This window comes from Dipodomys merriami, unplaced genomic scaffold (genome assembly GCF_024711535.1).
Source record: "Dipodomys merriami isolate MVZ:Mamm:240054 unplaced genomic scaffold, mDipMer1.0.p SCAF_14, whole genome shotgun sequence".
Taxonomy (NCBI): domain Eukaryota; kingdom Metazoa; phylum Chordata; class Mammalia; order Rodentia; family Heteromyidae; genus Dipodomys; species Dipodomys merriami.
This window is the reverse complement of record NW_027202715.1, coordinates 8,341,611-8,369,171: the sequence shown is the minus strand read 5'-3', so window position 1 is coordinate 8,369,171 and position 27,561 is coordinate 8,341,611. Positions and strand designations below refer to the sequence as shown.

Genomic DNA, 27,561 nt, shown 5'->3' with positions numbered 1-27,561 from the left:
TGATTTCTGATACATAATTTTATTAGAGCCATAGATGATTACTTCTAGAAAATCAAATCTCTGAGGTTAGCAATGGCAAAACAATAAAACAAGATCTCATTTTTATAACTTTTCTTTCTTGAACTAGCTCATAACCTATCCTTATGAGTATTACCTTGACATTACATAACAAACAAGTCATTTGTGTAACAGAAAATAGGCAAGCCCAAATTCTTATATTTCCCAATCTTGAAGTCAATCATCAATTTTCCTTAGGTTTTTTTTTTTGTTGTTGTTGTTGTTTTCTTTTTCAGTTGCTGGAGATAGAACCCAGGACTTTGTGCATGCTAGGCAAGTACTCTGCCACTGAGCAATACCATGGCCTCAATTTTTTGTAGATTTTAATAATGAAAATAAAATAATCTTAGATAATAGCACTGAAACAGAATATAATTTGCAATGAGTGGCTATAGTTGGTTTTAAACCTCATACTTTCTCACTTTTACTGCAATTAGCTCTCATTAGTACATTAGATTTTTATCAGTTTTGTTTTGGGGCAATTTGCCTTGCTGAGACTAAACAGGAAATTGTATTAAATACACTCCACTCCACAGCAAGAACGTGGTGTGAGTACGCTTCTCACTCTTCATGGAGGAAACTCGATAGCGCTGATGAGCCAAGGTGTGTGCCCACAGTTACCCCTGAGCCAGAAATTTTTCCTGTGATCATTTTTGCTCTGAGGCGAGAGTCTCTTGTTTTATCTTGGCAGCAGCTTCCAGAACAGAACGCAAGTCTACTTTGTCTCCAAATTCCTTTTCTCGGTGTTCGAGAAGAATGCCCTAGGGAAAAAAAACAAAAACAAAAACAAAAAGGAAACGTCATTTCTTCTTCTGAGCCATTCATTCATGACACAGATAGTGAGCACAAGCTGTCCGCACATCAAGCCCTGTGCGCAAGCAGCAGAGAACAACAGATCTGAATCAGGCTCAACACCTGCCCCAGATGAGGCCAGTCTTCTAGGGAAGGAAGATTAAAGAAGATACATCACATGGACTACACTCTACAAACAGCACTTTAGTAGCAAGCAACCAGGAACAATGATGACAAAGGGACTGAGGAAGAATTCATAGACAACAAAAGCACAGCAGGTAAACAGGATATTCACAGCTAGAGATGCCAGGCACTGGTGACTCAGACTATAATCCTAGCTGGTCAGGAGGCTGAGAACTGAGCTATAATTATAGTTCAAAGGCCAGTTTGGAAAGAAGAATCTTCATGAAACTCTTATCTCCAATTAACCAGCAGAAAGCCAGATGTGGAGCTCTGGCTCAAATAGTAGAACACCAACCTTGAGCAAAAAAACCAAGTCAAGAATGTGAGACCATGGGGCTGGGGAAGGTGGCTCAGTGGTAGAGCACTTGCCTTGCATGCATGAGCCCTTGGGTTCCATTCCTCAGCACCACATAAGCAAAAAGAAAAAAGCCGTAAGTGGCGCTGTGGCTCAAGTGGTAGAGTGCTAGCCTTGAGCTCAAGAGCTGAGGGACAGTGCCCAGGCCCAGAGTTTGGGCCCCACAACCGGACCCCCCCCCCAAAAAAAAGAATGTGAGACCTTGAGTTCAATCCCTAATACAGGCATACACACACAAAAAAAGAGAAGAGGGTCTTCTCTTGGAAGACCCTGCTAGGCATAGCTTAGAGGCTAGATTTGGCGGGTCCTGGATGACAAGCTGAGAAGGGAGACAGAGGCCTTCCTTTAGTCTTCCTAGGAAACTGAAGACCACACTTGCATACTGAGAAGTAAAATGCACTAAGACACAGAACACACCACCTTTATCCTACAGTGGTGAAAAATAAAATAATATGCTTGAGATCAGTATCAAAGAATCCTTCTTAAAGAGTTCATTAATACGGGAGGGAAAAACTGGGAGAGAGAGAGGGAAGGGGTGACATTGTCCATAAAGAAATGCTTTCTTTACCTGACTTATATAATTGTTACTCTTCTGTATAGCACCTTTATAATCTTTATAACAATTAAAAATTATAAAAGAAAAAAAAGTTCCTTAATCTGGAAGCTCAAATTAAATTTTAAAAAGTTGCAATATGCTATCATTATTTATTTGTTTATTATTTTGCTTTGTTTATTCCTTTATTCAGTGCCAGTCCTGGGGCTTAACTAGGGGCCTGGTGCTTTCCTTTAGATTTTTTGTTCAAGGCTGGTACTCTATAGTACACTTCTGGCTTTTATTTTTGGAGGTTCATCTGAGGTAAGAGTCTCATGGACTTTCCTGCCCTAGATTGGCTTTGAACCACATCCTTAGATCTCAGCCTCCTGACTAGCTAGGATTTCAGGTATAAGCCACCAGCACCTGGCTTTTTCTGTCATTATTTATAAAGACCTAAATAAAACAAAAACTCCCAGCACACTAGAGTGACTGAAAGTGTAGAGTCGGAAATTAGATTTCCTTGCTTAATAAAGTAATCAGACAGTAAAAAACAAACTACTGAGGAGGCATGCATAATGCCAGGGGAAAATGCTCATGATACACTGCTAAGTGCAAAACAAGACTTAGTTTAGTAACATATCATTTTGGAAAAATAGAAAAAATAAAGCCAAAGTCTACTGAGCTCTGTTCCAACACCCTGTGTGGTGGCTGAGCCCACAGCATGCTCCAACACCTTCCATTGTTCTGACATTTTTCATTTTCTATAGTACACAAACACTCTGAAGCAACTATGTTTTCCACAATATTACAATAAAAGAAATTCCCAGACTGGGAAGGTGGCTTAGTGGTAGAATGCTTGCCTCGTATGCATGAAGCCCTGGGTTTGATTCTCAGTCCCACGTAAACAGAAAATGCCAGAAGTGGCGCTGTGGCTCAAATGGTAGAGTACTAGCCTTGAGCAAAAAGAAGCTCAGAGACAGTACCCAGGCCCTGAGTTCAAGCCCCAAAACTGGCAAAAAAAAAAAAAAAAAATCCTACCAAGTGGCAACTGACACAGTGGGAATGCAAAAAAGGTTGGGACAGGTGGGTAGTTCAGGGGTGCAGCACTTGGCCTAACATGCATAAAGCTTTGGGTTCAGAGCCCACTACTTCCAATAAAAAATCCCAGATGCTGGGCTGGGGGCATAGCTCAAGTAGGAGAGTATTTACCTAATAGGTACAAGGCCCTGGGTTTCATGACAGTACCAAGCCCCTCCCTCTAACACAAACATATACTAAATCCTGATAACGTACCATCCTCTAGGGAAGGGAAGACCAGACTCCAAGAAGAACCAACACAAACACCACACCCAGCAACACCAAGAATGCACGAGCTGGGCCTGTGAATACCAGGTGAATCATGACGAGGCAGAACAGGCTGCCACGTGTTCCAACTCTTGCCCTAGAGGCCACAGGAGGTAGAGATGTGCCAAGGGACCCATGGTGCCGGAGCAGAAAGGTGAGAGGTAATCTCCTAGAGAAGCAGCCTGCCCAGGTATAAGGGATCTGGAAGGGATCATGGGAATCACTTGTGTGTCTGTGTGTGCACCAGTCCTGGGGCTTGAACTCAGGTCCTGGGCATTGTCCTTGAGTTTTGTTATGCTCAAGACTACCACTCTAACCATTTGAGCTACATCTCTACTTCTGGCTTTATGATGGTTAATGTGAGATAAGAGTCTCTCAAGAGTTTCCTTCCCAACCTGGCTTTGAACTGCAATCTTCAAAACTCAGCCTCCTAACTAGCTAGGATTATAGGCATGAGCCACCAGTGCCTGGCTATGGAAACCACTTTTGAAGACAATTTATGAACAGGGCAGACAGAGTCTGTAGAGCAAGAGGCATCTGAATTCCTGTGCTTCTTACTAGCCCTCTCTGCCCTTCCTCCAGCTCCCTAGACATCTGGAAAGCAGGGCTGGAGACTGTAAACATGCAAAGTCCTGACCCCACACCAGGGCTTCCTACTCCACACAACACCGCTCCATAGACCTGCAGTGAACACTCAGAATTTACCTGCTTTTCTGACCCCATCACAAAAACTCCCCCAAGGATGAAGCCTTCGCCTTCCAGGTTGCCTGAGAAGCCTCCATTCCAGGCCCGGAAGAAGTTGGTCCACACGCCCAGACGGATGAATCCCATAAACATCATCTTGCGCTTTTGGGGACCGTAGAACTTTTTCTATGGAGCAAGAGAGACGTTGGGTGAGTATGCCTTGTATTCCTGCCTGTCTTCCCCGGGGGAAGGGAAGGAAGGTTTTCTGCAATGCTCTGGTTCTCAGCTATGCATGCAAGGTCTGCAGCTTCAGGTCCTCCCTGTGTGTCCCTGGAACCCCACTCAGGACCACACTCAACTGCTAGAGGAACGAGAGTCAACTGCTAGAGGAAAGAGAGAGCACAGCTAGGTTTAGCTTTATTTTTTCTCCTGGGCCCCACCCTTGCTCATAGCTGGTGAGTTCTGCTCTCTTCCTGAGTTTTGCTCTACTTCCTGAGTCTTGTTCATTTGGAGATAAGAGTCTCACAAACTTTTCTGCCTAAGCTGGCTTCTAACTGTGATCCTCAGATCTCTTGAGAATCCAACTTCCAGCCCAACCTTGCAAACAACTCTGTAACTTCTCATGTTCCTACAGTGTAACAGTGTAGAGAATGACAGGGAAAGAAAGACACCCACAACGAATCAAGGGGACAGGAGTTTGTGTTGTAGCTCCAACCAGCAATAGTGGAAGCGCCTGATGGGGTTTAGCTACTTTCTCCTCTCCTCGATCACACTGCAGGAAAAGTCTGTAATAACAACTTTCATGAGTTTGTTGGCTCCTGGGGCGCCAGTAGCTCATGCCTGTAATCCTACCTACTCAGGAGGCTGAGATGTAAGGATCACAGTTCAAAGCCAGTCCAGGAAGGAAAGTCCGTGAGATTCTTAACTCCAATTAATCACCAAAGAGTTGTAAGTAGAGCTGTAGCTCAAGCAGTAGAGTGCTAGTCCTAAGTAAAAAGCTCAGGGACAACTCCTAGGCTCTGAGTTGAAGCCCCAGATCCGGCTCAAAAAAAAGAATCTGTTTGCTTTTAAGAGTCTAACTTTGTTCTGCTCAGAGGGCTGGAGAACCCCTGCAAGTTCAGGATTGCTGAAGGGGAGGCTGCCTCCAGCTCCATGCCAGACAGGCCCTGGTCCACTGAATGCTCTATAGCTGAGCACTATCCTCACCTGCCTGCATATACCCAAGCAGCAGCCCACACCCGCATCCCACACATACCTTTTCATCCAGGAAGATCTCTCCTTTGAAGTAAGGCTGGAAGTCCTTCACTTCGGTGCTGATGTGCTCCTTTACTACAGCATACAGAGGGACACCCAGCTCCTCCAGCTTGGGTTTCAGGGAAGACAGGTCTGAAGCCTCCTGTGGGACACAGTGAAGTTCAGGGTTTGTACAAACTCCAGGGGGCTCTGCAGCCAATAAACCACAGCTTCACCCTCACAGGCCTGGAGCAGGGCTCACAGCGAGCATTGGATGAACAGCAGCAGCAACATGTCAGAGACAGTGAAGGCCTGGGTATCTCTCTCCTACCTTGTCTCCCAGCCCCTCTCCTGTGCTGGACCAAAGTATTGCAAGGACCCATCAGACATGTGTCGTGTAGATCATGGCCTCTATGCTTCTGCTCGAAGAGCTTCCATATCCTACTATAGCCTTCCTCCTTCATCCAGATCAAACCTACCCTCTGGAAAGGTATCCATGTTCTAGAAAGATCTCCCTGGCCTGTCCATCCTGGACTACAGCCTTGCTTCTCGTACATATTCTTTTTTGTGTATGCTGAGTCTGCATGTAGCTATTACATTGAGGGTTTTTTGCTTAGATTCCCAAATGTGTTTCATGGCTCAAATCAATATCTTCCCTTTCTTGGAGCCCTCAGTGCCTAAAACATGGCTGGATATAGAGATGGCACTAGAGAGCAGATGGACAGATGTGAAGGTGGATAATGGGGAGCAGGCAACTGAGCCAAAGAGCATAGACATCCTTGACATTCAGGAGCCGTGCGCTGGATGTATAAACTATACTGCATGAGTCATGTAGAACTTCCACCTTAAGAACAAATTCCTAGCCAGGCGCCAGTGGCTCACACCTGTAATCCTAGCTACTCAGGAGGCTGAGATCTGAGGGTCAAGGTTCAAGGCCAGCATGGGCAGGAAAGTCTGTGAGACTCTTCTCCAATGAACCACCAGAAAACTGGAAGTGGCACTGTGGCTCAAGTGCTAGAGTGCTAGCCTTGAGCTGAAGAGCTGAGGGACAGCACCCAGGCCCAGAGTTCAAGCTCCATGACTACCCCCACCCCCAAAAAAAGAACAAATTCCTTTCTCACATTAGATGTCAGAATTAAAGCATGGGCAAGAAATCTTTTCAAATGTAGCCTGCTAGTCTCTGGTACAAATGTAATTAGTGGCAAGTATATTATTTTTTAAATTTTCTATTTATTTATTTACTTGCTTATTTATTTATGTTAGTACTGGGGCTTGAATTCAAGGGCTAGGTATTGTCCCTTAGATTTTTCCCTCAAGGCTGGTGCTTTATCACTTGAGCCACAGCTCCACTTCTGGCTTTAAGGTGGTTAATTGGAGATAAAATAGTATCATGGACTTTTCTACCCAGGCTGGTTTTGAACCACAGTCCTCAGATCTCAGCTTCTGAGTAGCTAGGATTACAGATGTGAGCCACTGGCACCCAGTAATTTTTCCAGAATGAGGAAAAAAAATAGCTAGTACAAAACATAACATGTTTATCAAGGGTTTCAGTGCTTGAAAGCAGAAGGAGACTACAAGTGTCTAATATGGCTAATGAGTACCCGTTGAAGATGAACTTTCACAGTTTCCTCTGGAAAGTATACCATACAAAGTCAGAGAGTGGAAACTGAGTCACATGGCTTCTCCCTGGACCTCTCCAAATAATTCAGATTACCATCTGCCTACTATTTTGGCATCTGTAAGTTTCCACACTAGGCTACAATTAACAAGCGTTCTGTTGTTCTAGGAACTTTCTGGGCTTTACTGACCTTGACAGATCAAGCCAAAACAAGCTTTTAGGTTGGTATTTAGAGGCACAACCGATTTGGAATTCATCCTGAATTTAAACTTTAACTCCAGCAGGAGGCAGACTAAACAAGCCTAAAAAGATAATCATATAATGCTTGGGATGTGTGAACATGCAGTTACACAGCAAAAAGGAATGAAGACAGAGATGAAATTTAGATTTCTAGATTCAGTAGACTTAAAAAAAAGATGATCATAAGTTATATGACTTGACCCAATGTAATCACCAAGGTCCTTAAATGTGCAAAAGAGATCTCCATGCTGGGCACCAGTGGCTCAGGCCTGTAATCCTACCTAGTCAGGAGGCTGAAATCTGAGGATCCTGGTTCAAAGCCAGCCTGGGCAGGAAAGTCTGTGAGACTTTTATCTCCAATTAACTACCAGGAAACCAGAAATGGCACTGTGGCTCAAGTGGTAGAGCACTGTCCTTGAGCTGAAGAGCTCAGGGATGGAGCCCATGCCCAGAGTTCAAGACCCACAGCCAAAGAAAAAAAAAGAGATATAGAAAAGTTGGTGTCACAGAGACACAGCGTGACCTGAACATGGCCAGCTATTGCTAACTTTCCAACTAAAGGAAGGGGCCACAAGCAAAGGAATACTGGCAGCCTCTAGAAGCTGGAAAAGATAAAACAGATTCCTGCTACTGTGTCTGGGAGGAATGCAGCCAGAGTCCATATTGGAATTCTGATCTCCAGCACTGTAAAATAACTATGTTCTATACAGCAATTTGTTAGAAGGCAAGAGGCAATTAATACACCTCTCCAGGCAATGTGGCTTGACTATAGCGTCTGCACCACCAAGCTTCTCCTTTTTCATAAAATGGGAATAGTAATTCCAGGTTGTACTGCCAAGAGATAAGGAGGGGAAAAGCCTGCAAGACAACAGAAATGCAATGCCAGAAGGGGGGCACTGAAGGGTAAAAGGCCAGCAGGGCTGACAAGAATATCCTATCGGGTTGGCCTGGGCACCCAGAGGAATGAGAATGACCCCAGACAGAGTCAACAGAGCTACCTGTCTCAAGGGCAAGAATATTATCGATGCCAGCTTCCTCTCAGACAAGTCAGAAGTCTCTGAACTTCAGGCTTTTACAAACACCTGGGTAAGTCCTCAAGCCATTCTGGCCTTTGTTCTTTTTTGTTCTTTGTGCCACTAATGGGACTTGAACTCAGGGTCTGGGAGCTATCCCTTAGCTTTTTCACTCAAGATTGGCCCTCTACCTCTTGAACTATAACTCCAGTTCCAGGGTGTGTGTGTGTGTGTGTGTGTGTGTGTGTGTGTGTGTGTGTGTGTGTGTGTGTGTGTGTGTGTGTGTGTGTGTGTGTGTGTGTGTGTGTGTGTGTGTGTGTGTGTGTGTGTGTGTGTGTGTGTGTGTGTGTGTGTGTGTGTGTGTGTGTGTGTGTGTGTGTGTGTGTGTGTGTGTGTGTGTGTGTGTGTCGTGATTGGAGATAAGTATGGGATAGCTTTCCTGCCAGGGCTGATTTCAAATCATAGTTTTTAAATCTCAGCCTCCAAGAGTAGCGAGGATTACAGGTGTAAGCCACCAGTACCTAGCTCTGACCCTTGTTTTACCCATCAGCCTTATTTTACAAGGCTGAGCAGAACTCTTGCTTTCCCTTGATAAGATACCTTACCACAGAGACAATGATGGCTTCCCATCGAGAGGCCAACCTGAAGCTGACCGAGCTGATGAGCTCCAACTTGGTGACAGAACCAGGCATGCCCCCAAGGGGAGGGCAGGCAGATAGGTGTGTCCTTAAGAGTTTGACCTTGTGGGGAGCCACGTGCTGCAGCTTCACTATAGACCAAGCAATATGAGCAGTGCTGCAGACCCTGCTGGCCACATGCATCTGTGCACACTATCAGGAACACAGAAAAGGGCCCTAGGACCGCTGCAGTCCAATGGGAATCTAGTCTAAGACACAGCTACTTCCACACACCTTGCAAGTACCAGAGGAAGTATGTTGCTAAACCCAGGAGGAGATGGTGAGATTAAAAGGCAAGAACAGAACCTGTTAAAATAAGCATGGAGAGTAAGTAACAGAGACTAGTCAGGGCTGAAGAAAGGTGAGTGCACTGACAGGCGGCCCTTGGTCCTGGCTGAATGCTCCTGCGGACATTTGTTGGGATCTTCTTCTCTGATCAGATTCTCAAAGTTCACTCACCTCTCGACAGAGAAAACAACCTGGCCGACGCACAGCCATAATCACGGCTCCCCTCTTCTGCCATAGTTCCTTTGCTTTGAAAGTTCTTGGTTCTAAGGGAAAAGAAATGAAAACTCAGGATCTCTTCCTAGCCCGGCCCAGCTCTTCCCCAAGCCCTATGTGAAATACACAGAGTGGAGCCAGGCATGGGAGAGGATCAGATCAGGTACTTTATGTATGGAAAAAGACAAGCACAGGAGAGGAATGCTCATTCTCCTCAGGAAAGTTAGTAAAACTTAAGAATTCTACAGCATGTATATTCTAAAGGCCACTGCCCCAGAAAAATTTATTTTCAAGGGCTCAGCATAGTGGATCACTCCTGTAGTACCACCTACCTGACGGGTGGAGATAAAAATGATGGAAGTTAGCAGCTAGGCCAGGGAAAAAGCTAGTGAGACTCCATCTCAATAAAAAAGCTAGGTATGAGCTGGGTGCTGGTGACTCATACCTTTAATAAGTACTCCTAGCTACTCAGGAAGTGAAGATCTGAGGATCAATCAAGGTTTAAAGCCAGCCAGGCAGAAAAGTCCATGAGACTCTTATTTCCAATTAACCAGCAAAAAGCTGGAAGTAGAGATACAGCTCAAGTGGTAGAACACCAGCCTTGAGTGGAAAAAGCCACGAGAGAGCTTAAGGTGCTGAATTCAAGCCCCAATACTGGCACAAATTAAAAAATGAATAGCTGGGTTATGATAGCACCCAGCTGTAATCCCAGCTACTAGGGAACTAGGGAAGCACAGACAAAGGGATCAGTCTAAGATCAGCCCACAAAAAAATGTATGAGATCCTAAAACACAACTTAAGCAAAAAAGGATAGGGATGTAGCTCAAGTTACAGGGAAGGCCCTGAGTCAAACCCAGGCACTGAATGTTCCAAATTGTGACATTTCTAGTAAAATGTCAATTCCCTTAATGGCTAATGTTGTTAGACATGTAATATCTGTACGGCAGAAATATTGCCAAAACTAAAAAGGTCTTACACTTTGAAAAAAGAAAAAAAATCTTAAAACTATTCAAAGTGATGAGGAATGGTAGTACATGCTTGTAATCTCAGCTATTCAATAAGAAGAGGTAGAAAAATCACAAGTTCAAAGTCAGATCAGGCTAAGGTTAGGGAGATCCATTTAAAAAAATACAGAAACCAAAAAAGAGCTGGAGGTGTGCCTCAAATGCTAGAATATCTGCCTAGCAAGCATGAGTTCAATCACAAATATTGAAAAGAACCCCTAAATTTCCCTAAACAAAACATCAGCCCAACATACCAACACACACACACACACACACACACACACACACACACACACACACACACACACACACACACACACACACACCTGTTTTCAAAAGGAATAAGTCAACATAAGTTTAAAAAATAATTTTTTATAAGCCAGGCACCAATGGCTGAAACCTATAATCCTATAATCCTCCCTACACAGGAGGCTGAGATCTGAGGATCGAGGTTCAAACCCAGCCCGAGCAGGAAAGTCCATGAGACTCTTATCTCCAATAAACCATCAGAAAACTGGAAGTGGTTCTATGACTCAGTGGTAGAACGTGCTCACATTGAGCTGAAGAGCTGAGGGACAGTACTCAGGCCCAGAGTTCAAGCTTATGAGCGACCCCAAAAAATTCTTTTTACATTATTTAGGAAATTATTTTGAGGTGGGTGCTGGTTCACACTTATAATCCTAACTACTCAGGAGGCTGAGATGTGAAAATTGCAGTTCAAAGCCAGCCCAGTCAGATAAGTCTGTGAACCTCTTATCTCCAATTAGCCATTACGAAAGCTGAAAGTGGAAATGTGGCTAAAGTAGTAAAGCAGTAGCCTTAAGTGAAAGCACTAAAGGACAGCACCTAGACCCTGAGTTCAAACCCTAATACCAGCATAAAAATGGAAAAAAAAAAAGTTGAGCCAGGTATCTGTGTCTCATTGTTATAATCCTTGCCACTCAGGAGGCAGAGATCTAGGATCATTGTTTGAAGCCAATCCAAGCAGAAAAATCTGTGAGATTCTTATCTTCAATTTACCAGCAAAAAAAAAAAAAAAAAAAAAGCTGAAAGTGGAGTTGTGCCAGTCATGAGGGAAAAGGTTAAGCGCCGAACCCTAAGCTTAAGCCTCACTACCAGCACAAAAGGAAAACAAACAAACAAACTTGGAGTTGGGTTCCTAGTTAGAAGTGAGATGCAGAGAATTGAAGACAGCTTAGGCAGAAAAGCTCATTAGACCCCATTTCCAAAATAGCTAGCAAAAAGCAGCACTGAAGGCATGACTCATGTGGTAAAGATCCGGCCATCAACAAGCAAGTTGGATGAGTGCAAAGCTCTTGAGTTCAAACTCAAATAACACTCTTCCCTCCCACCCCAGACAGAGCGAGAGAAGGAGAGAGAGAGAGACAGAGGAATTCTTTCAGTATTTTTCACAGGCATCCATGTGCCTGTGAGATATTAGATGAACTACAAGGCAGGAGAGGAAATGGAAGTCAAAAAAGGTTGGGAAACCCTGTGTTGAACAAGCTTTGTTGAGTAACGAGTTCTCCTCAGGCCGACTTAACTCACTGCTTTTTCTATTTTTTTATTTTTATTTTTGTAAAGAACCCACAAGCTGGGGATTCCTTAGAACACTCTGGAAGGGCTGGTTTATTAAGTGATAGTAGAATATTACAAATTATCATTACAGTTAGTGAGACAATAAGAGTAAAAAAATGATTCTGATTTTTTTTAAAAAAGATAAACTAGCCACTAATTTCAAGATCACACCTATATAATTATGTGTACTCATGGAAAGGAACAGGCCCAAATCAAAAAGTAAGCAAAATGTTCTACCAAAATTCCCTTAATTGCCTGGCTTTTCAAGTGAAAAGAAGTAAAGAAAGGAATGATGCTGATCAAGATGCATTGTACTCATAAACTGACCCGCTGAATTGTACACTACTTAAACATAATTTAAAGAATAAAGAAAAAGAAAAAAAATGAAGAGGAATTTAGGAAGTAAACATGAGCAAGCCTGTACAACGGGTCCTTGGAAAAGTACTGAAATTAGCAAAGTGGCTCCTTACCCTTCTCCAGCGTCTTTAAATCAATTTCTTCCAGATACTCCAGTGCTGCTTTCTTTGGCTTGGACAGAAACAGGTCTGTGTTGGCCAGGAGCACTGCCAGGGTCGCAGCCCCCAGGGCACCTGCACCAATGGACCACATCCCCATGGTGAAGAAACTTGGATCCTGGAGAAAAGACATTTCTGGAGATTGAGAGGAAGGAAGATGTTACTGTTCTCACAGGGCAGCTGGGATCTGATCTCTTCTGTAGGAAGTTCAGGAGGGTGATTCACCAGGAAGGTCATGGAGGAGGGGCCAGAGCATCAGAGACTGACCAATCAGAGGCAAGTTCCTCAGAACCCTTTGTAGCAACTCTCCCAGAGCCTGGAGATAAGCACACATGGGTTTTTAGTACTGTGCCTTCTCCTTTTTCCTGTTATTGGCTCACCTATCAATCACCCCTGCCCCACTTTCAGTAGGAACAACTTTCTTTTTTTTAATTTATTTTATTTTATTTTTTTAATACAAAGACAGAAGAGGCAGGGATTGGGGTGTGGGGGGGGGTGTGCTCAGGCCCGTAATCAGAAGTAGAGCTGTGGCTCAAGTGATAGGGCATTAGCCTTGAGCTAAAGAGCTCAGGGATAGCACCCAGGCCCTGAATTCAAGCCCCATGACCACCACCAACAACTGGAAAAAAAAAAAAAAAGAGGGAGGTGTTAGGTTTTTAAAAAGAGGTAGCAGAGTAAGAACTGCACCATGCACGTGGTATTCAGGTAAGGGGTAGGTTTATTCAGTAGACCTGCTGGGACCAGGCAAGGTTGGCACTCCACGTGGCTTGGAAAGAGAGAGAAAAGAGCTAGAAAAGAGAGCATCTGGGAAAGAGGTGGGAAAGAGCATGCTAGGAAAGAGAAGAGAGCTGGGAAAGAGAAGAGAAGGAAAGAGCTGAGAAAGAGCTAGAAAAGAGCAGAGAGCGTGGAACAACTTTCTCTTCTCTCTTGTTTAAGAACCCTCCACAAGCAGGGACCACGGCCTCATCAAGACCCCAGCCAGAACCCAACCAGTGCCTCCTTTTCACTACAGGAGACAATCTCAGTAGATTTCTCCTAAATGAAAATAGCTTAATTTCAGACTCATTAGAGAAACAAAACAGGCTCATGATTTTTTTTAAGAAGCCAACAATAAAAAGAAGGCAATATAGAAAACCACAGTTGATAAGAAAGCCAATATCCTTAAAAACAAACCAGCTGCAAATGCCATGTTTAAGCTTGGTGTTGGATCTGGAATTTCTGCTGAATGAGTGGAAGAGTGGAAGAGTAGGTGCACTGCTTCAACAGAGCTGGGCAAAGGGAAGAGCTTCTCAAAGGGTCTTTCCTGTCTGAATCCAGCCTTGTTCCCAGCTGAAGCTTGAATGCCCGTAATAAGGCTCCCCCTGGATAGGAGATCTTAGGAGTACCCAACTCTGTCCTTCCATTTGGCTCTCTAGCCATCCTAAGATGGACTCATCCCAGTGCCTTCCTCCCTAAGACTCTGGCTGATTCTACATGCTTCAACCACTGGGGTCAGGTCTTTTGAGTGTGACCCACCAAACGTAGACACAACTCTTCCCTAAAGGATCCAGTCAGGAAAGGGTGTAAGACTGGAAAATTCTGCCACTGTTCACATCTGTAATCCTAACTACTCAGGATCTGAGGATCATAATTTGAAGCCATCCTGGGCAGGAAAGTCCATGGACTCTAGCTCCAATTAACGAACAAAAAGCTGGAGGTGGATCTATATGGCTCAAATAATACAGCATTAGCCTTAGGCACAAAAGCTCAAGGACAGCACCCAGGCCCCAAGTTCAAGCCCCAGGACCAGTACCAAAATACATACATGCATGCATGCATGCATGCATGCATACATACGTACATACATACATACATAGATTGGAAAATCCACATCACTGTTGAGGGACGGTGAGGGATATATCACAGTGAGATACGAGCAGGTAACCTGGTGAGGTGACTTTGGGAGAGGCCAACCTGAACTTCTTGATCAAATTTAGGAAATAAAAGAGAACTTCCAGGCCAAAGGTAAACATGGTATTTAAGAAATCTGGCACTTACCTACTTGGGAAGAAGAAAGAAACAGGATATCTGGGGGCCGGAAGTATGGCTGCTAGTATAGTTCATTTGAAGTGGGGGATTCCAACTCCAGAAGACTATAATCACACTACTCAAAATGTGGCCCATGGACCGTGGCCTCACCGCAAACATGTGATGAAATAAATCCGCACACTGAATGCTAAAGATGATTTATGTACAGTCAGGTTAGATCTTGGGCCAAGCCCGAAAGAATTTTCTACAGGCCTGTTTCCAGTTCATTCATGTGACAAAGTTATACATTATAACAAAATGGTCATAAGGGACAGAACAATTAGGTGGGAACACTCAGCTCTCTGCCACCTATTGTAAACAGGAAATTCCACACAGTCTGGAACAATGGCTTCATCTTTACATACTTCTTAAAACATCTCTGGATTTCTGGCATAAATGTATGATTTGGGAAAACATGAGTAGTGGCTGATCACATATATGTAAACACTTGGGTGTCAGTATGTATAGGCTGGTTTTGTATCTACCCTATGAGATTCGCTTGGATTCCTGGGACATAGTAGTTCATTCAGGAGTTCAGAGACCCCAAAAGTCAATCCATATCTTTCTAACACACCCCTATGCTCTAGAGGTCAACAGCCTCCATCTCCCTACCTCCCTCAACATGTTTGCTCAAAAAGGAATCCAAATCAGCCAGACTCAACATTTCCAAACATTGATTTAGCACTGATCTGTTCAATAAATTGCAATCTGAGAAGATGTAAAAATGAAACAATACAGAATACTCAAGGAGACATAGGCCTGATACCCAAGTAAACAGAAAAATGGGAGGGCCAGGCAGCTGCTTGGTAAAGGGCAAATGACAGGTGATGGAGGTGACAGGAGACAGCCAATCTGAGCAGCTGTAGATGCCTGGACTTGGAGATGGTACAGCACCCAGGACACAGAGTGAAAGCCTAACCAGGCCAGAGCTGATATGGGAAAGGGCAGACTAGGGAGTGGGGGTAGAGGTGGAGCCAGATTCAGACCTGAAGTGACTCATAGAACTCAACTCTCAATATCCCAAAGATTCCCTTCTGTTTACTGCAAGTCTGAGGATTAGGGTACAAGATCTGGGCTTCAAAGTCCCCAGGAGTACAGTTTTCTACTCAATCCCCTATTCCTACCAGCCAGTGGTGATCTAGAACATATGAGCAGAGCCAGGCAATGGTGGCTTACACTTGTAATCCTAGCTACTCAGGAGGCTGAGAGCTGAGGACTGTGGTTCAAAACCAGCCCAAGTAAGAAAGTCCATGAGACTCATCTTCAATTAACCACCAAAAAGTCAGAAGTGAAGCTGTGGCTCAAATGATAGAAATGCTAGCCTTGAGCAAAAATGCTAAAGGACAACATCAAGGATCTGAGTGTAAACCCCAGTATCAGGACACACACACACACACACACACACACACACACACACACACACACACACATACACACACACACACACACACACACACACATACACACACACACACACGCGCGCATGAAGTCACCTCTCTGGGGAGGTGGCCTCACCAACAGGCCCTTAAAACACCAAGCGGTCAGAGCCTTATCTACCCTTCTGACTGAAATACTTCTCAAAGAGGTCTCCAGCAGGTGGCTCTTTTGCCAGAACTAAGCAGTAAAAACAGACTCTATTCCCACCACAGGAAAACGAGGCCAGGTTGAGGGAGCTTTAGCATGCAGATAGAACTCTGCATTTCCACATGGGTCTCCCAGATCACTGAAGGCTACTAACTCTGAATTACCTGTCAGCTTGACTGACATATCTTGAGTTCATTCCCCCAGCAGTCTTGTGATGCTGACTGTTCTGTTGGTTGCCACCAACACTGAGGTTTGAAGAAGTTTGCTTGGCCACACAACTTCAGTAGTAAGTACCATTTGGGTGGGGTCAATGAGGCCTGAAAACTTGTCTTTCTGCTGTCACACCTGGCCTCACCACAGAGCAGAAATGACTTTGTGAAGGTATGATCCCCTCTGCCTTCAAAAGAATTAACAAAGATCAATGTATGTGTGTGTGTATGTGTGTGTGTGTGTGTGTGTGTGTGTGTGTGAGTGAGTGAGTGAGAAAGAGAAAGAGAGAGAGAGAGAGAGAGAGAGAGAGAGTGTGTGTGTGTGTGTGTGTACACCAGTACCAGGGCTTGAACTCAGGGCCTGGGAGCTGTCCCTTGGCTTTTTTGCTAAAAGCTGTCAACTCTTCCACTTGAGCCACAGCTCCATTTCTGGCTTTTTGGTGGCTAATTGGAGGCAAAGTCTCATTGACTTTCTTACCCAGGCTAGCTTTGAGACACTATCCTCAGATCTCAGCTTCTTGAGTAGCTACGATTACAAGTGTGAGCCTCCAGTACCCAGCTGCAACATTTTTTTTTCTTTCAGTCATGAAATCATGTCTGCTCTAAAGGAAATTTACCATACACCAGCTGTCCCTTCTCTTCCCCTCCCTCTGTGCCCTGAAGATTGTTTACAGAAGAGCCAACCCCCACCTGCCAACTACAGTATTGCCTTCCCCACCACCACCAACTTTATCTGATCTTCCCTGTCTCACAGAAGGTAAGGCAAGATAAAAGCACAGACAAACAACAGCTGGAGCAGCTCAGAGTGGCAGCTTTGGTCTGGGAAGAAGTTGGGGGTAGGAGGAAGGCATCCAGCTGGGCTCCCTAGTCTAAGCTATCATCGGATCTTCCCTAGGAGCCACTTTTTTCCCCCTTCCAAGTAAAGGCAGGCAGGGGAGAGAGGGCAGTTTGCAAGACTCCTAAAACAGTGCCCCTCCCTTTTTTTTGATGGGGGGAGGTGGTCGTGGGGCTTGACCTGTGAGCCTGGGCTCTGTCCCTGAGCTCTTCAGCTCAAGACCAGCACCCTGCCACTTAAGCACAGCACCATTTTTGGTTTTCTAGTGGTTAATTGGAGATAAGAGTCTCACAGACTTCCCTGCCCAGGCTGGCTTTGAACCACAATCCTCAGATCTCAGCCTCCTGAGTAGTTAGGATTACAGGCATGAGCCACCGGCACCTGGCTAGCAGTGCCCTTTTGAGTTCAACATACTTTGTTCTTCATCACCCGCATCTCCACCCACCCTGCTCAATCACTTTCAAGCTTTGAGCCCATCTCTTATACAAGGAACCTGTCCCATCCTTCCCACATGGACCTTACCCTCAAACCTCCAGCAGATGAAACTGGAGCACAGGTAACTCACCGTGCAGCGTCCTCACCTTTGTTTCTACTGAATGAAAAGTGGCAGATGCAGGCAGGGCAAGAGGAGGCAGGGAAGGACTAGACAGAGGTGGGGTTCTGGAGTTTTGCCTAGGCCTCTAAGCTCAGTCACCCCCATAGGCAGGACTAGGCTACACAGAAACCCTTGGGGCTCTCTCAGCTGCCAATTGTTAATCTTCTAGAAACATAGAAGTGCAGAGCTGCCACATCCCCCACCCCCACCCCACTCCCCGCCTGGGGCTTGCACTTTGCTCCAGCTCTTCAAAATGTTGAGCAAAGCTTTGAGTCATTTGCAGTCACGCAGATTATAACTTTTTCCAAGTGCTAGCAGACCTCCCCCCCCCCCCACCTCCCGCTTTGCTTTCCGGTGCAGATTAATGAAGTGGAGCTCTTAACCCAGCACACAAATCTCACAAATAGCCTCGAAGTCTCTTTCTCCACAACTCCTTGTGACTACTCTCACCCCACCTTTTAGGGCATTGCCAAAGACCCTCCTATTGTCTGATTCTCCTTTCCCTTTGCTTTCTCTTCTTCCTCTGTTACTCTATGGCCCCTCTCCCAACCCCCACACCCTCCTATTCTTCCACCCACTTATCTGGGTTATAGACTTCAAAGTCTTCATCCCTCTTCCAACTCAAAGTTTCCACTTGGGGGTTTTGTATGGATCTCTGTCTGCATTCAAAAGGGACTACCTCTCCACTACAATTTCTCTTTCAAAGTTCCCTGCCTCAGTGAATGACACAGCATCCTGCCCTGGGCTCCAGTTACAAACTAGAGTGACATTATTACCCAGGGCCCACGCCTAGCCAGCCAGGAAGTTCTGTCCATTGTGTAAATGTGTTTGCTGGCCAACTTCTCACCTCACTGCTCCCTTGCTGGCCATGGACCCCATTATTCTGTTGTGCCTTGCTTATTTCAATAGCCACAGAAGTGAATGGAATCAGCCGTAGTCTACTGGGGCTACTTATAGCTTCTTCTCCATACTCTAGCCAGAGTAACCTTCATATATCCCTCTCTGGTTTCAGATGATGACTGACAATGAACTTCTCAGCTCAGATAACAGGGCCTCATCCCTAGCCACTAAAGTGCCTTTACCGGACTATTCCAGGTTAAGGCTGCACATTTGTTCATGATGCTTCCTTTACTAAGAATGCTCTGCCCACCCAATGTCAGCTAAACACTGATGTATTTGTGAGGTTCAACACAAATAACACTTTCGCCCCAAATCCTTTCCCAAACTTCATGCTAAATGACTACTCTCATCTCTGATAGTGCACACGTATGTGTGAACATACACATACCTTTGCACACTGTGCAAATGGGCTATATGAACTGTAGGTCCTTGCATAGCCTGAAGACAATGGCTGTTGTCTTTTTTTTCCTTTGGTTGGTCATGGGGCCTAAACTCTGGGCCTGGGTGTTGTCCCTCAGCTTTTCAGCTCAAGGCAAGTGCTCTACCACTTGAGCCACAGCACCACTTGCGGCTTTTTTTCCGCTTATGTGGTGCTGAGGAATCACAACCAGGGCCTCATGCACGCAAGGCAAGCGCTCTACCACTGAGCCACCTTCCCAGCCCCAAGGGCTGTTGTCTTACTCATTCCTGCATCCCAGCCCTTAACATGGATTCTAGAAGATATGTTTAATGCCTAATGAAGGGATGTGAATTTTATTCTTTAATTTTCAGTGAGGCAGAATTGGAACTTACAATCATCCAATTTTAGCTCAGTATGGGAGGCAACTTTGGACAGGTTTGACCTAAGTTTGGGGCTTAGGTGACCTTACATTGAGTCCTAGCTCCACTGCTAGGCAATCTAACATAAACCATGAAAATATTCTGGGCTTGGGTCTCCTCATCTGAGGAGATGACAGAGGACATCCTAACTCTGACATCCACATACTAAAATACCAACAACTGAAGCCACAGGGATCTGATTTCTAGAAAGCCATGGGAGTGCCTGACATGATTATTTGCCAGCTGGTTGCACCCATTCTCACTTCCTTCTCTGCCATAACTGCTGCAGGTGGAAGAAGTTGCCTCTGCACAGGAACTGATAAAGTCTTAATAAGATAAAACATCAGCACTGTGTGGGTTAATTCATGCCTGAAACAAGTAGAGACAGCATCACATCATAAACATCAAGGGTACACCTGCCCAGCTGGGCCTCACCCAGGGAATCCTCCTTCAACAGAACAAAGGGGCCTGAGGCAGAAGGGAGAAAAGGAAGGAGGGGCAAGGGAGACAAAGGAGGACAAAAGCCTCTTGAGCCTCCTTGCCTCAGGTCTCAGTGAACAAGGCTGCAAGAATGCTCCCTCTACCCCAGATCTCCTCAACCAGCTTCTTCTTTAAAGCAACACTAATTCAGTTTCCCTTAAATGAGAAAACTAAGGCCCAAGGAAGGACTGGCTAAAACATGGCCAAATGCACAGCTAGTGAGTCCATAATTCTTTTTTTGGTGGGACCAGTACTGGGGCTTGAACACAGAGCATGGGCGCTGTCCCGAGCTATTGCACTCAAGGCTAGCACTCTACCACTTTGAGTCACAGCTCCACTTCTGGTTTTCTGATAGTTAAATGGAGCTAAGAGTCTCAGGGACTTTCCTGCCCATGATGGCTTTGAGCTGTGACCCTCAGATCTCCTGAGTAGGCAAGGATTAAAGGTGTAAGCCACCAGTGCCTGGCTGCCCACAGGTGGTTGTTGTTGTTGGTGATGGTGGTGGTGGAGGGGCTTGAACTCTGGGCCTGGGCGTTGTCCCTCAGCTCTTCAGCTCAAGGCAAGCGCCCTACCACTTGAGCCACAGCACCACTTTTGTTTTTTTCTGTTTACGTAGTGCTGAGAAATCAAACCCAGGGCCTTATGCATGCAAGGCAAGCACACTACCACTGAGCCACCTTCCCAACCCCTGCCCATAGTTTTTAATATAAAATCAAACACTCTGGGTCCTAGGTAGCTAGCTATGGGCCAGGCTTCTAAAGCCAGGACAGTAAAGGTAAGGGCTCAGGAAAAGAGGCCTTGCAGGTCTAAAACTTGATCACTAGCCCCAAGCACTCTGAGAGTGACAGTGTTCCTAAACCAGGCCTGGGAAACCAGGTAAGGGGAGCAAAGCCTGGCCTCTCCATGGTCCTGGCAAGTAGCTTATAAACCAATGTCAAATGTTATCTTAAGGGCCATACTGCTCATTCGCAGCTGAGAAGCTGGTAACAAAACCCTGGCAAGTGTAGATGCTAAAGAGACAGCTCAAAAGTAGCAGCTTAGAGCCCCTGGGCTCTGGTGACTCACACCTGTAATCTTAGCTGTTCAAGAATCAGATCCAAAGCATTGCAATTTAAAGCCAGCCCAGGCAGAAAAGTCTTGGGAGTTCAAAATAACCACCAAAAAGGGAGCTGGGCTCCCTACCACAAGCATGGCTCAAGTGGTAAAGCACCAGCCAAGCAATCAAGTCCAAGCCAAGTATGACACCTAAGTTCAAACCCTCCAGTGCCAGCAAAAAGTAACTAAATAATAAATGAAACAAAGGCCAGCTCATTAATGTGATGACACATTAAGCAACAGGAGGTACCCTCAAACCCACCTATGTCTTTAAGTATGGTAGAACTGGCCACTTGCAGTGAGCTCCATTTATGTGTCACAGCCTCCAGCCCTCATCCCATGGGGTGACTAACTGGCTATAGCTCCATCTTCTCCCACTCACACAGAGAATTCAGTTTTGAACAAATGCTCAAATCAAGCAAGTTAACAGAGTGGGCATACCTGAGGGTGGGGCATTTGGGGATTGCCACCCCTACCTACTCCCCCCCCCCAGCCCTGTCCCCAACTAATACAGTCTGGACTTAGAATCCCAACTCCATCAAGTTACCTGAGTGTGAGTAGAAGGCAAAGACTATACTAAAAAGGACATTGGACTACAGTGTCCTTTCCTGAACTCTTTCCTGCCCCCCCCCCAGAAGTCAACCCAACCCTCTGGTACCTCAGATCTTATTAGAAACAAGAACATTTTAAAGGATTTCAAAAACAATGTTCAAGAAAGGTATATGTGAAAATTAAAAGGAAGCATTATCTAGTCCTATTGTTTTTGTTTGGGATGTTGTCTTTTTTTGTGGATGCTATTTTTGTTTTTTTCTGGACAGGTTTTCACTCTGCAGATCCAGCTGACCTTGAACTCCCCCCCCCCCCCCCCCGCTAGGTTTTAAATCATCATTTTAATCATCATCTCCTTTCATTCCTTCTCCACAGACATGGCTTTCTTCCTAACGTAGTCCATTTGTGTTTCTATAACAAAATACCTTACACTGGAAACCTGGGGATAGTATTAGCATCCCCTGTGCTAGAATTACAAGCACACACCACCACACTTTTTCTTTTCTTTGTAGGGCTCAGATTCACTCACTGTCCTATACAGATACCAAATGTTGAACACCCTCTTCAGCTGTGTTACTGCATGTCTTCCTCCCAGGCAGAAGTTCTAGGTGGAGATCCCTGGCTTGTCTCCCTCTACTGCCATCTGTACACACTTCATGCCACCCCTGAGGCAGCTTCACAGTGTCTTCTGCTCTAGCAAAGGGCAGGAGGCAAAGGGCACTATTCAGTTGCAAAGGCCACTGGACTCAAGGGAGTGATGCGGGCTCTCTTCTCACCATCTCTGGACAGTTCTTGCCACACAAGCCATAGCCAAGGGACCCTGGGAGCCTTTGCCCAACATTTCACAAAAAAGCAAGTACCCAACTGGAAGGAGAGTTGCTTTTTTTTCTTGAGCAACTGGTAAAGTTGGACGTGAGCCTTAAAGTTCCAGTCAGAACCAAACCTTCTGGGTGCCACATAAGCTGAACAGATGACCTTGTTGTACCCCTTCAGGAGCAACACAGAGGGTCTCAACTAAATCATATACCCCTATAAATGAATATGGGAAAGGGGAGGTTCTAATTCCTAGAAGCTGTATGAATAACTGAACTCTAACTCTTACAAGCTGTATGAACCTGAACTGTTTTGCATTGGTGAAAGGAGGATGATTCTTGAATCATCTCTACAAGAGATTTTTTAAAAATTAAAGGAATAGAATGCCATAGACTTGATGTATAATAATTCTTACTCACTTCATCAATGATTCATCAATTTTTGCCTAAAATGTGATTTGCTCGAGGGTTTCCTGAAAACTGAGCTGAAAACTTTATAAGCTGACTCTATGACATTGCTTCTCAAAATAAAACTTTCCCTTTTTAGTTTGTTTTTTCTTGCCTTTTGTGTGTGTGTGTGTGTGTGTATGTGTGTGTGTGCGCGCGCGCGCCCTTCCTGGGGCTTGAACTCAAGACCTACACACTGTCTCTGAGATTTTTTTTCTTCTCAGAGCTAGCTTTCTACCACGTGAGCCACAGCTCAAGAGACATTCCTGCTGGGGCTGACTTGGAACCTCGATCTTCAGCTCTCGGCCACCGGAGTATCTAAGATGAAGGCCACAGGGGTCCAGCAACACTTGGCATTTTAAGTAGATCCATCTACTGGGTGTAGTGGGAAAATGTTTGGAAAGCACAAACTAAGTCGGGGGCTGGGCAATCGGGGCTGTGGAAACAGCATGGTGTGATTCGGGTAGGAAGAACCAACGTGGTTTGAATCTGAAGTCCAGTACAGACCGCCCTGGGGCCTGCGGGTGTGCGCCCCGCTCCCACCGGAAGCCCGCTGGGCCTCCACAGGGCCATGGCGCGGCCCGGCCGGGCCCCCTGCACCTGCCCAGGCCCAGGATGAGCTGTGTCACTGCGGCCCGGTTCATCCCTGCGTTCCCACGCCGCCTCTCCGACTTACGGGGTGCAGGGGGGAGGGGAGGCGCCCCAATTTGGAGCTGGGGTTTTGGGGGGTGGCACTTTTCTTGGGGAGGAGGGCACGCGCCCCCGGGGCTGGAGCAAGCTCCCTCAGCTGCACAGGACCGCGGGCACTCTGCCTCGCCTCCCTCCTCGGGGCAGGTCTGCACCATCACCCCTACCCCCACCCCCACCCCCCGCCCAGGCTTCGTCCTCAGACCCGGGCTCCGTGCCGCGTCTCCGGGCAGGGGAAGGTGGCGTGCACGGTGTTCAGGGAGGATCGGGCCGCTACACGTCCCCAAGTCTACCATCCCGCGCGCTGCCCACCAGCCCCGCCGGGATCCTCACCTGCCCCGCCTCGGCCTGCCCCGCCTCCGTGGACCTCACGGGCTTAGCCAAGACTTGCGGACCACGCTCGCCACAGGTGCGCCTCTCCCGCCCGCCTGGCTCCCGAATGGGGCCGCGGCGCCGCGCACCACGGCTTTAAGCCGGCATCGGCCGGGCCCGCGCCTGCGCACCCAGCGCCGGCTCCCCGCGCGCTCCCACGTGACCTGCCCCGCCCCCCGCGGAGGCGCGCTGGCCACGCCCCTTGGCCCGCCCCTCCGCGGGGGCGCGCGCGTGCGCGCGCTCTGGAACCTCTGAGGCTTTTGAGCGGGGCAGGTGCAGCGCTTGTTCAGCTCACGCCCTTGCTGATGGTCCGGGGAAGTCCCCGAATCCTTGCTAGAAGCACCTTTTACAACTCCTTCCCAGCCTGGGTATCCCAGCCTGGAAAGTTTTTTGTTGTTGTTTGGTGAGTGTGTGTGTGTGTGTGTGTGTGTGTGTGTGTGTGTGTGTGTGTGTGTGCGCGTGTGTGTGCATTCCCTGAACCCGAGGTCTCAGTGCCCGTCCTTGAGCCTTTTTGTTCAAGGCTAGCTCTCTACCACTTGGCTTCATTTCCACTTCTGGCTTTTCGCTTCTTAAATGGAGATAAAGAATCTCACGGGTTTGTCTCCCTGGAGCTGGCTTTGAACCGTGATCCTCAGATCTAAACCTCCTGAGTAGTTGGGATTACAGGTGGGAGCCACCAGGCCTGGTAGAGACCGCGCCTGCACAGTTTTGATGGTTTTGTGTGTTTGCTTGTTAGTTTGGGCTTGGCTGCAGAGGGCATTCTGGACTGCTGCCTTTGATGAGTGTCCCTCCATCAGATTTAGAATTGTCAGCCTCCATCCTCATTCCACACTCCTTTTTTACTACATGAGGTCAGTGCCCAGAAAGAGTGCTGAGCCTCAGCCAACAGAAATGGCTTCTGGTTATCTGCCTGCTCCTCACATTCTGACAGGAGTTTGTCCCCTTCACATTCATCTATCTGGTTTTTCTTTTCTTACTGTAAACGAATGGTACATTGTGGTATTTTCATACATGCATGCATATATATATATATATATATATATATATATATATATATATACCTATATTTGATCAGACATCCCCTCTATGACTGTTTCATTAAAGAAACAGAAAATATATAATACAAGAAAACATCAAACATCTTCCACATCAGGCTGAACAAAACAGTGACTTCTTTCCCCTTTCATTCCCTCTAATACCAATCCTACCCACACTCACATGAGTTTAACTTTTGAGACTTTTTGGGAGTAGCAGTGAAGAAGGAGCTGCAGGAGCAGAAGAGCCTTAAAACTGGCCTCTTTATGTCCCAAGAGAAAGGAGCCATGGGCCCAGTCAGCAAAGCTTAAGTTTATTTGGTAGGTCTACAAAGTAGTTGTTCACCTTCCTGTTCTGTATTCAAGTCCCCAGGGAAAGGTCTGGCAGTAGCAAATGACTAGGTTTGAGCTTCTCAGGTCAGAGCTATTAAAGCATCCTCTGTTCACCAATGCTCCATTATCTCTGGAGGACAGTGAGCTGATTCTCCAATGGGGAATGGAGAATTACACATCAATTGGGATCTGCAAGCCAATGTATCCCTGAGGAAAAGTCTGGAAGAACAATCCAAGAAACTAGTAACAAACCAGGGCCAGAAAGCTGTGGTACAAAAGTACTGCAGGCTTCTGGAAGGCTACAGATCCTTTCTCTTAAGGGCAGGATCATTTCCCCCAGTCATAGTCAATGTTCCACAAATAATATTTCACTTTCAGTCAAGCAGAGGGAGCTGGATGCCAATGGTTCACACCTGTAATCTTAGCTACTGGGGGAGTGTGTGTGGAGGGGAAGAGGGGATTCAGATCTGAGGAATGTGGTTTGAAGCTGTCCCAGGCAGAAAAATCTATGAGACCCTTATCACCAATTAACCACAAAAGAAATAAGTAGAGGTGTAGCTTAAGTGGTAGAATACCAACCTTGAGCACAAAAGCTCAGGAACATCTTCTAGGCCCTGAGTTCAAACCTTCAATACTGGCACTAAGAAAGAAAGAGAGGGAGGGGAAGGAAGGAAGGAAGGAAGGAAGGAAGGAAGGAAGGAAGGAAGGAAGGAAGGAAGGAAGGAAGGAAGGAAGAAAGGAAAAGGAAAGAAGGAAGGAAAAGGAAGGGAGGGAGGGAGGGAAGGGAAGAGAAGGGAGGAGGAAGGGAGGGAGGGAAAGAAGGAAAAAACAGGGAAAGATGGCTTATTTGAGCTTGAGTCTCAGCTATGTTCTTCAGATAACTAGCTCAGCATCTACCCTTTTACCTAAGACAGTCTCTGTCAAAAGCCACTAAGTATTCAAATGTTTTTTTTCTTTCTTGCGATTGTTTCTAACATATTTATAAGATGATTTCTTTGTTGCTTTGTATGTCCCTCCCCCACGGTATAACCCCTGCTTTCATTGTATTTGATGTTGGTATAATTTGTGGAGGGGAAGGGCAAAAACAAACCATTTAAATAGGGATACAGGTGGACCCATTGCAACAATGAGATGTACAAGTAGTAATGTTGAAAAACAAACTTTACAACTTTGGCAGGGTGAGGGAGTGGGGGGGAGGATGGGAAGGGGAAACAAAGGAGGAGGCAACAAGTATATCTAAAATATACTTGGAACTCAAAAAATTAAATCCCCCAACAACAAATCCTCAAAGAAACAACTGCCCAATAAATAAGTGGAATAAAGACTTACAGAGAAACTTCTGAAGGATAGCTAATAGACACATGAAGAAATGCTCAACCTCTCTAGCTATAAAAGAAATGCAAATCAAAACAACATTGAGATACCACCTCACCCCAGTTAGAATGGCAAAAATCAAGAACTCTAATAACAACAGATGCTGGAGGGGATGTGGACAGAAGGGAACCTTACTGCATTGTTGGTGGGAGTGTAAACTTGTTCAGCCACTTTGGAAAGTAGTATGGGGGTTCCTCAAAAGACTTCACATAGAGCTCCCCTATGACCCAGCAATCCCACTTTTGAACATTTACCCAAATGTTTACAAACAAAACCACACTAAAGCTACTGGCACAACTATATTTATTGCAGCATTATTTACCATAGCTAAGATATGGAACCAACCCAGATGCCCCTCAGTAGATGAATGGATCAAGAAAATGTGGTATATATACACAATGGAATCCTATACCTCCATCAGAAAGAATGACATTGCCCCATTTGTTAGGAAATGGAAAGACTTGGAAAAAATTATATTAAGTGAAGTAAGCCAAGCCCAAAGAAACATAGGTCCCATGGTTTCCCCCATTTGCAATATCTAGCATATATATGAGTCAAGCAGAAAAGGTCAGATAAGTTGGTGTTAGGAAAATGAACCCTTAGATATGTATTTAAATGTTTTTTTTTTCATGCATTTGTTTCTAACCCATTTATAAGATTATTTCTTTGTTGCTTTGTATGTCCCTCCCCCACAGTATAACCCCTGCTTCCACTGTATTTGATGTTGGTATAATTTGTGGAGGGGAAGGGGAAAAACAAGTCATTTAAATAAGGATACAGGTGGACCTGTTGCAACAATGAGAAGTACAAGTTGTCATGTCGAAAACGAACTTTACAACTTTGGTTGGGGGGGAGAGGTTTGTGGGGGGGAAGCTGGGAAGGGATGTGAAGGGTAAACAAAGGAGGAGGCTACAATGCTTGATAAGAAATGTACTCAATATCTTGCCCATGTAATTGTAACCCCTCTGTACAGTATGTTCACAATAAAAAATAAAAATAATAAAAAATAAAAAAGAAATGTACTCATTATCTTGCCCATG

General features: G+C 45.7%; 1 protein-coding gene across 2 annotated transcripts; it reads right to left on the bottom strand.

Moving 5' to 3' along the window:
- On the bottom strand, window positions 1-23,856 carry Prxl2a (peroxiredoxin like 2A). 2 transcript variants are annotated; one of them, XM_070020729.1, is made up of 6 exons: window positions 23,742-23,856; window positions 12,285-12,447; window positions 9,191-9,282; window positions 5,206-5,346; window positions 3,972-4,136; window positions 1-818 (listed from the first exon to the last, which is right to left on the bottom strand). In XM_070020729.1, exons 2-6 carry the CDS (start codon window positions 12,427-12,429, stop codon window positions 705-707), a joined length of 657 nt encoding a protein of 218 aa, XP_069876830.1. In that variant the 5' UTR covers window positions 12,430-12,447; window positions 23,742-23,856; the 3' UTR covers window positions 1-704. The 2 variants fall into 2 exon arrangements, with proteins under 2 accessions (XP_069876830.1, XP_069876829.1); XM_070020728.1 differs by having other exon boundaries at window positions 12,285-12,464; window positions 23,742-23,851.
- Between the last annotated feature and the right edge of the window lie 3,705 nt (window positions 23,857-27,561).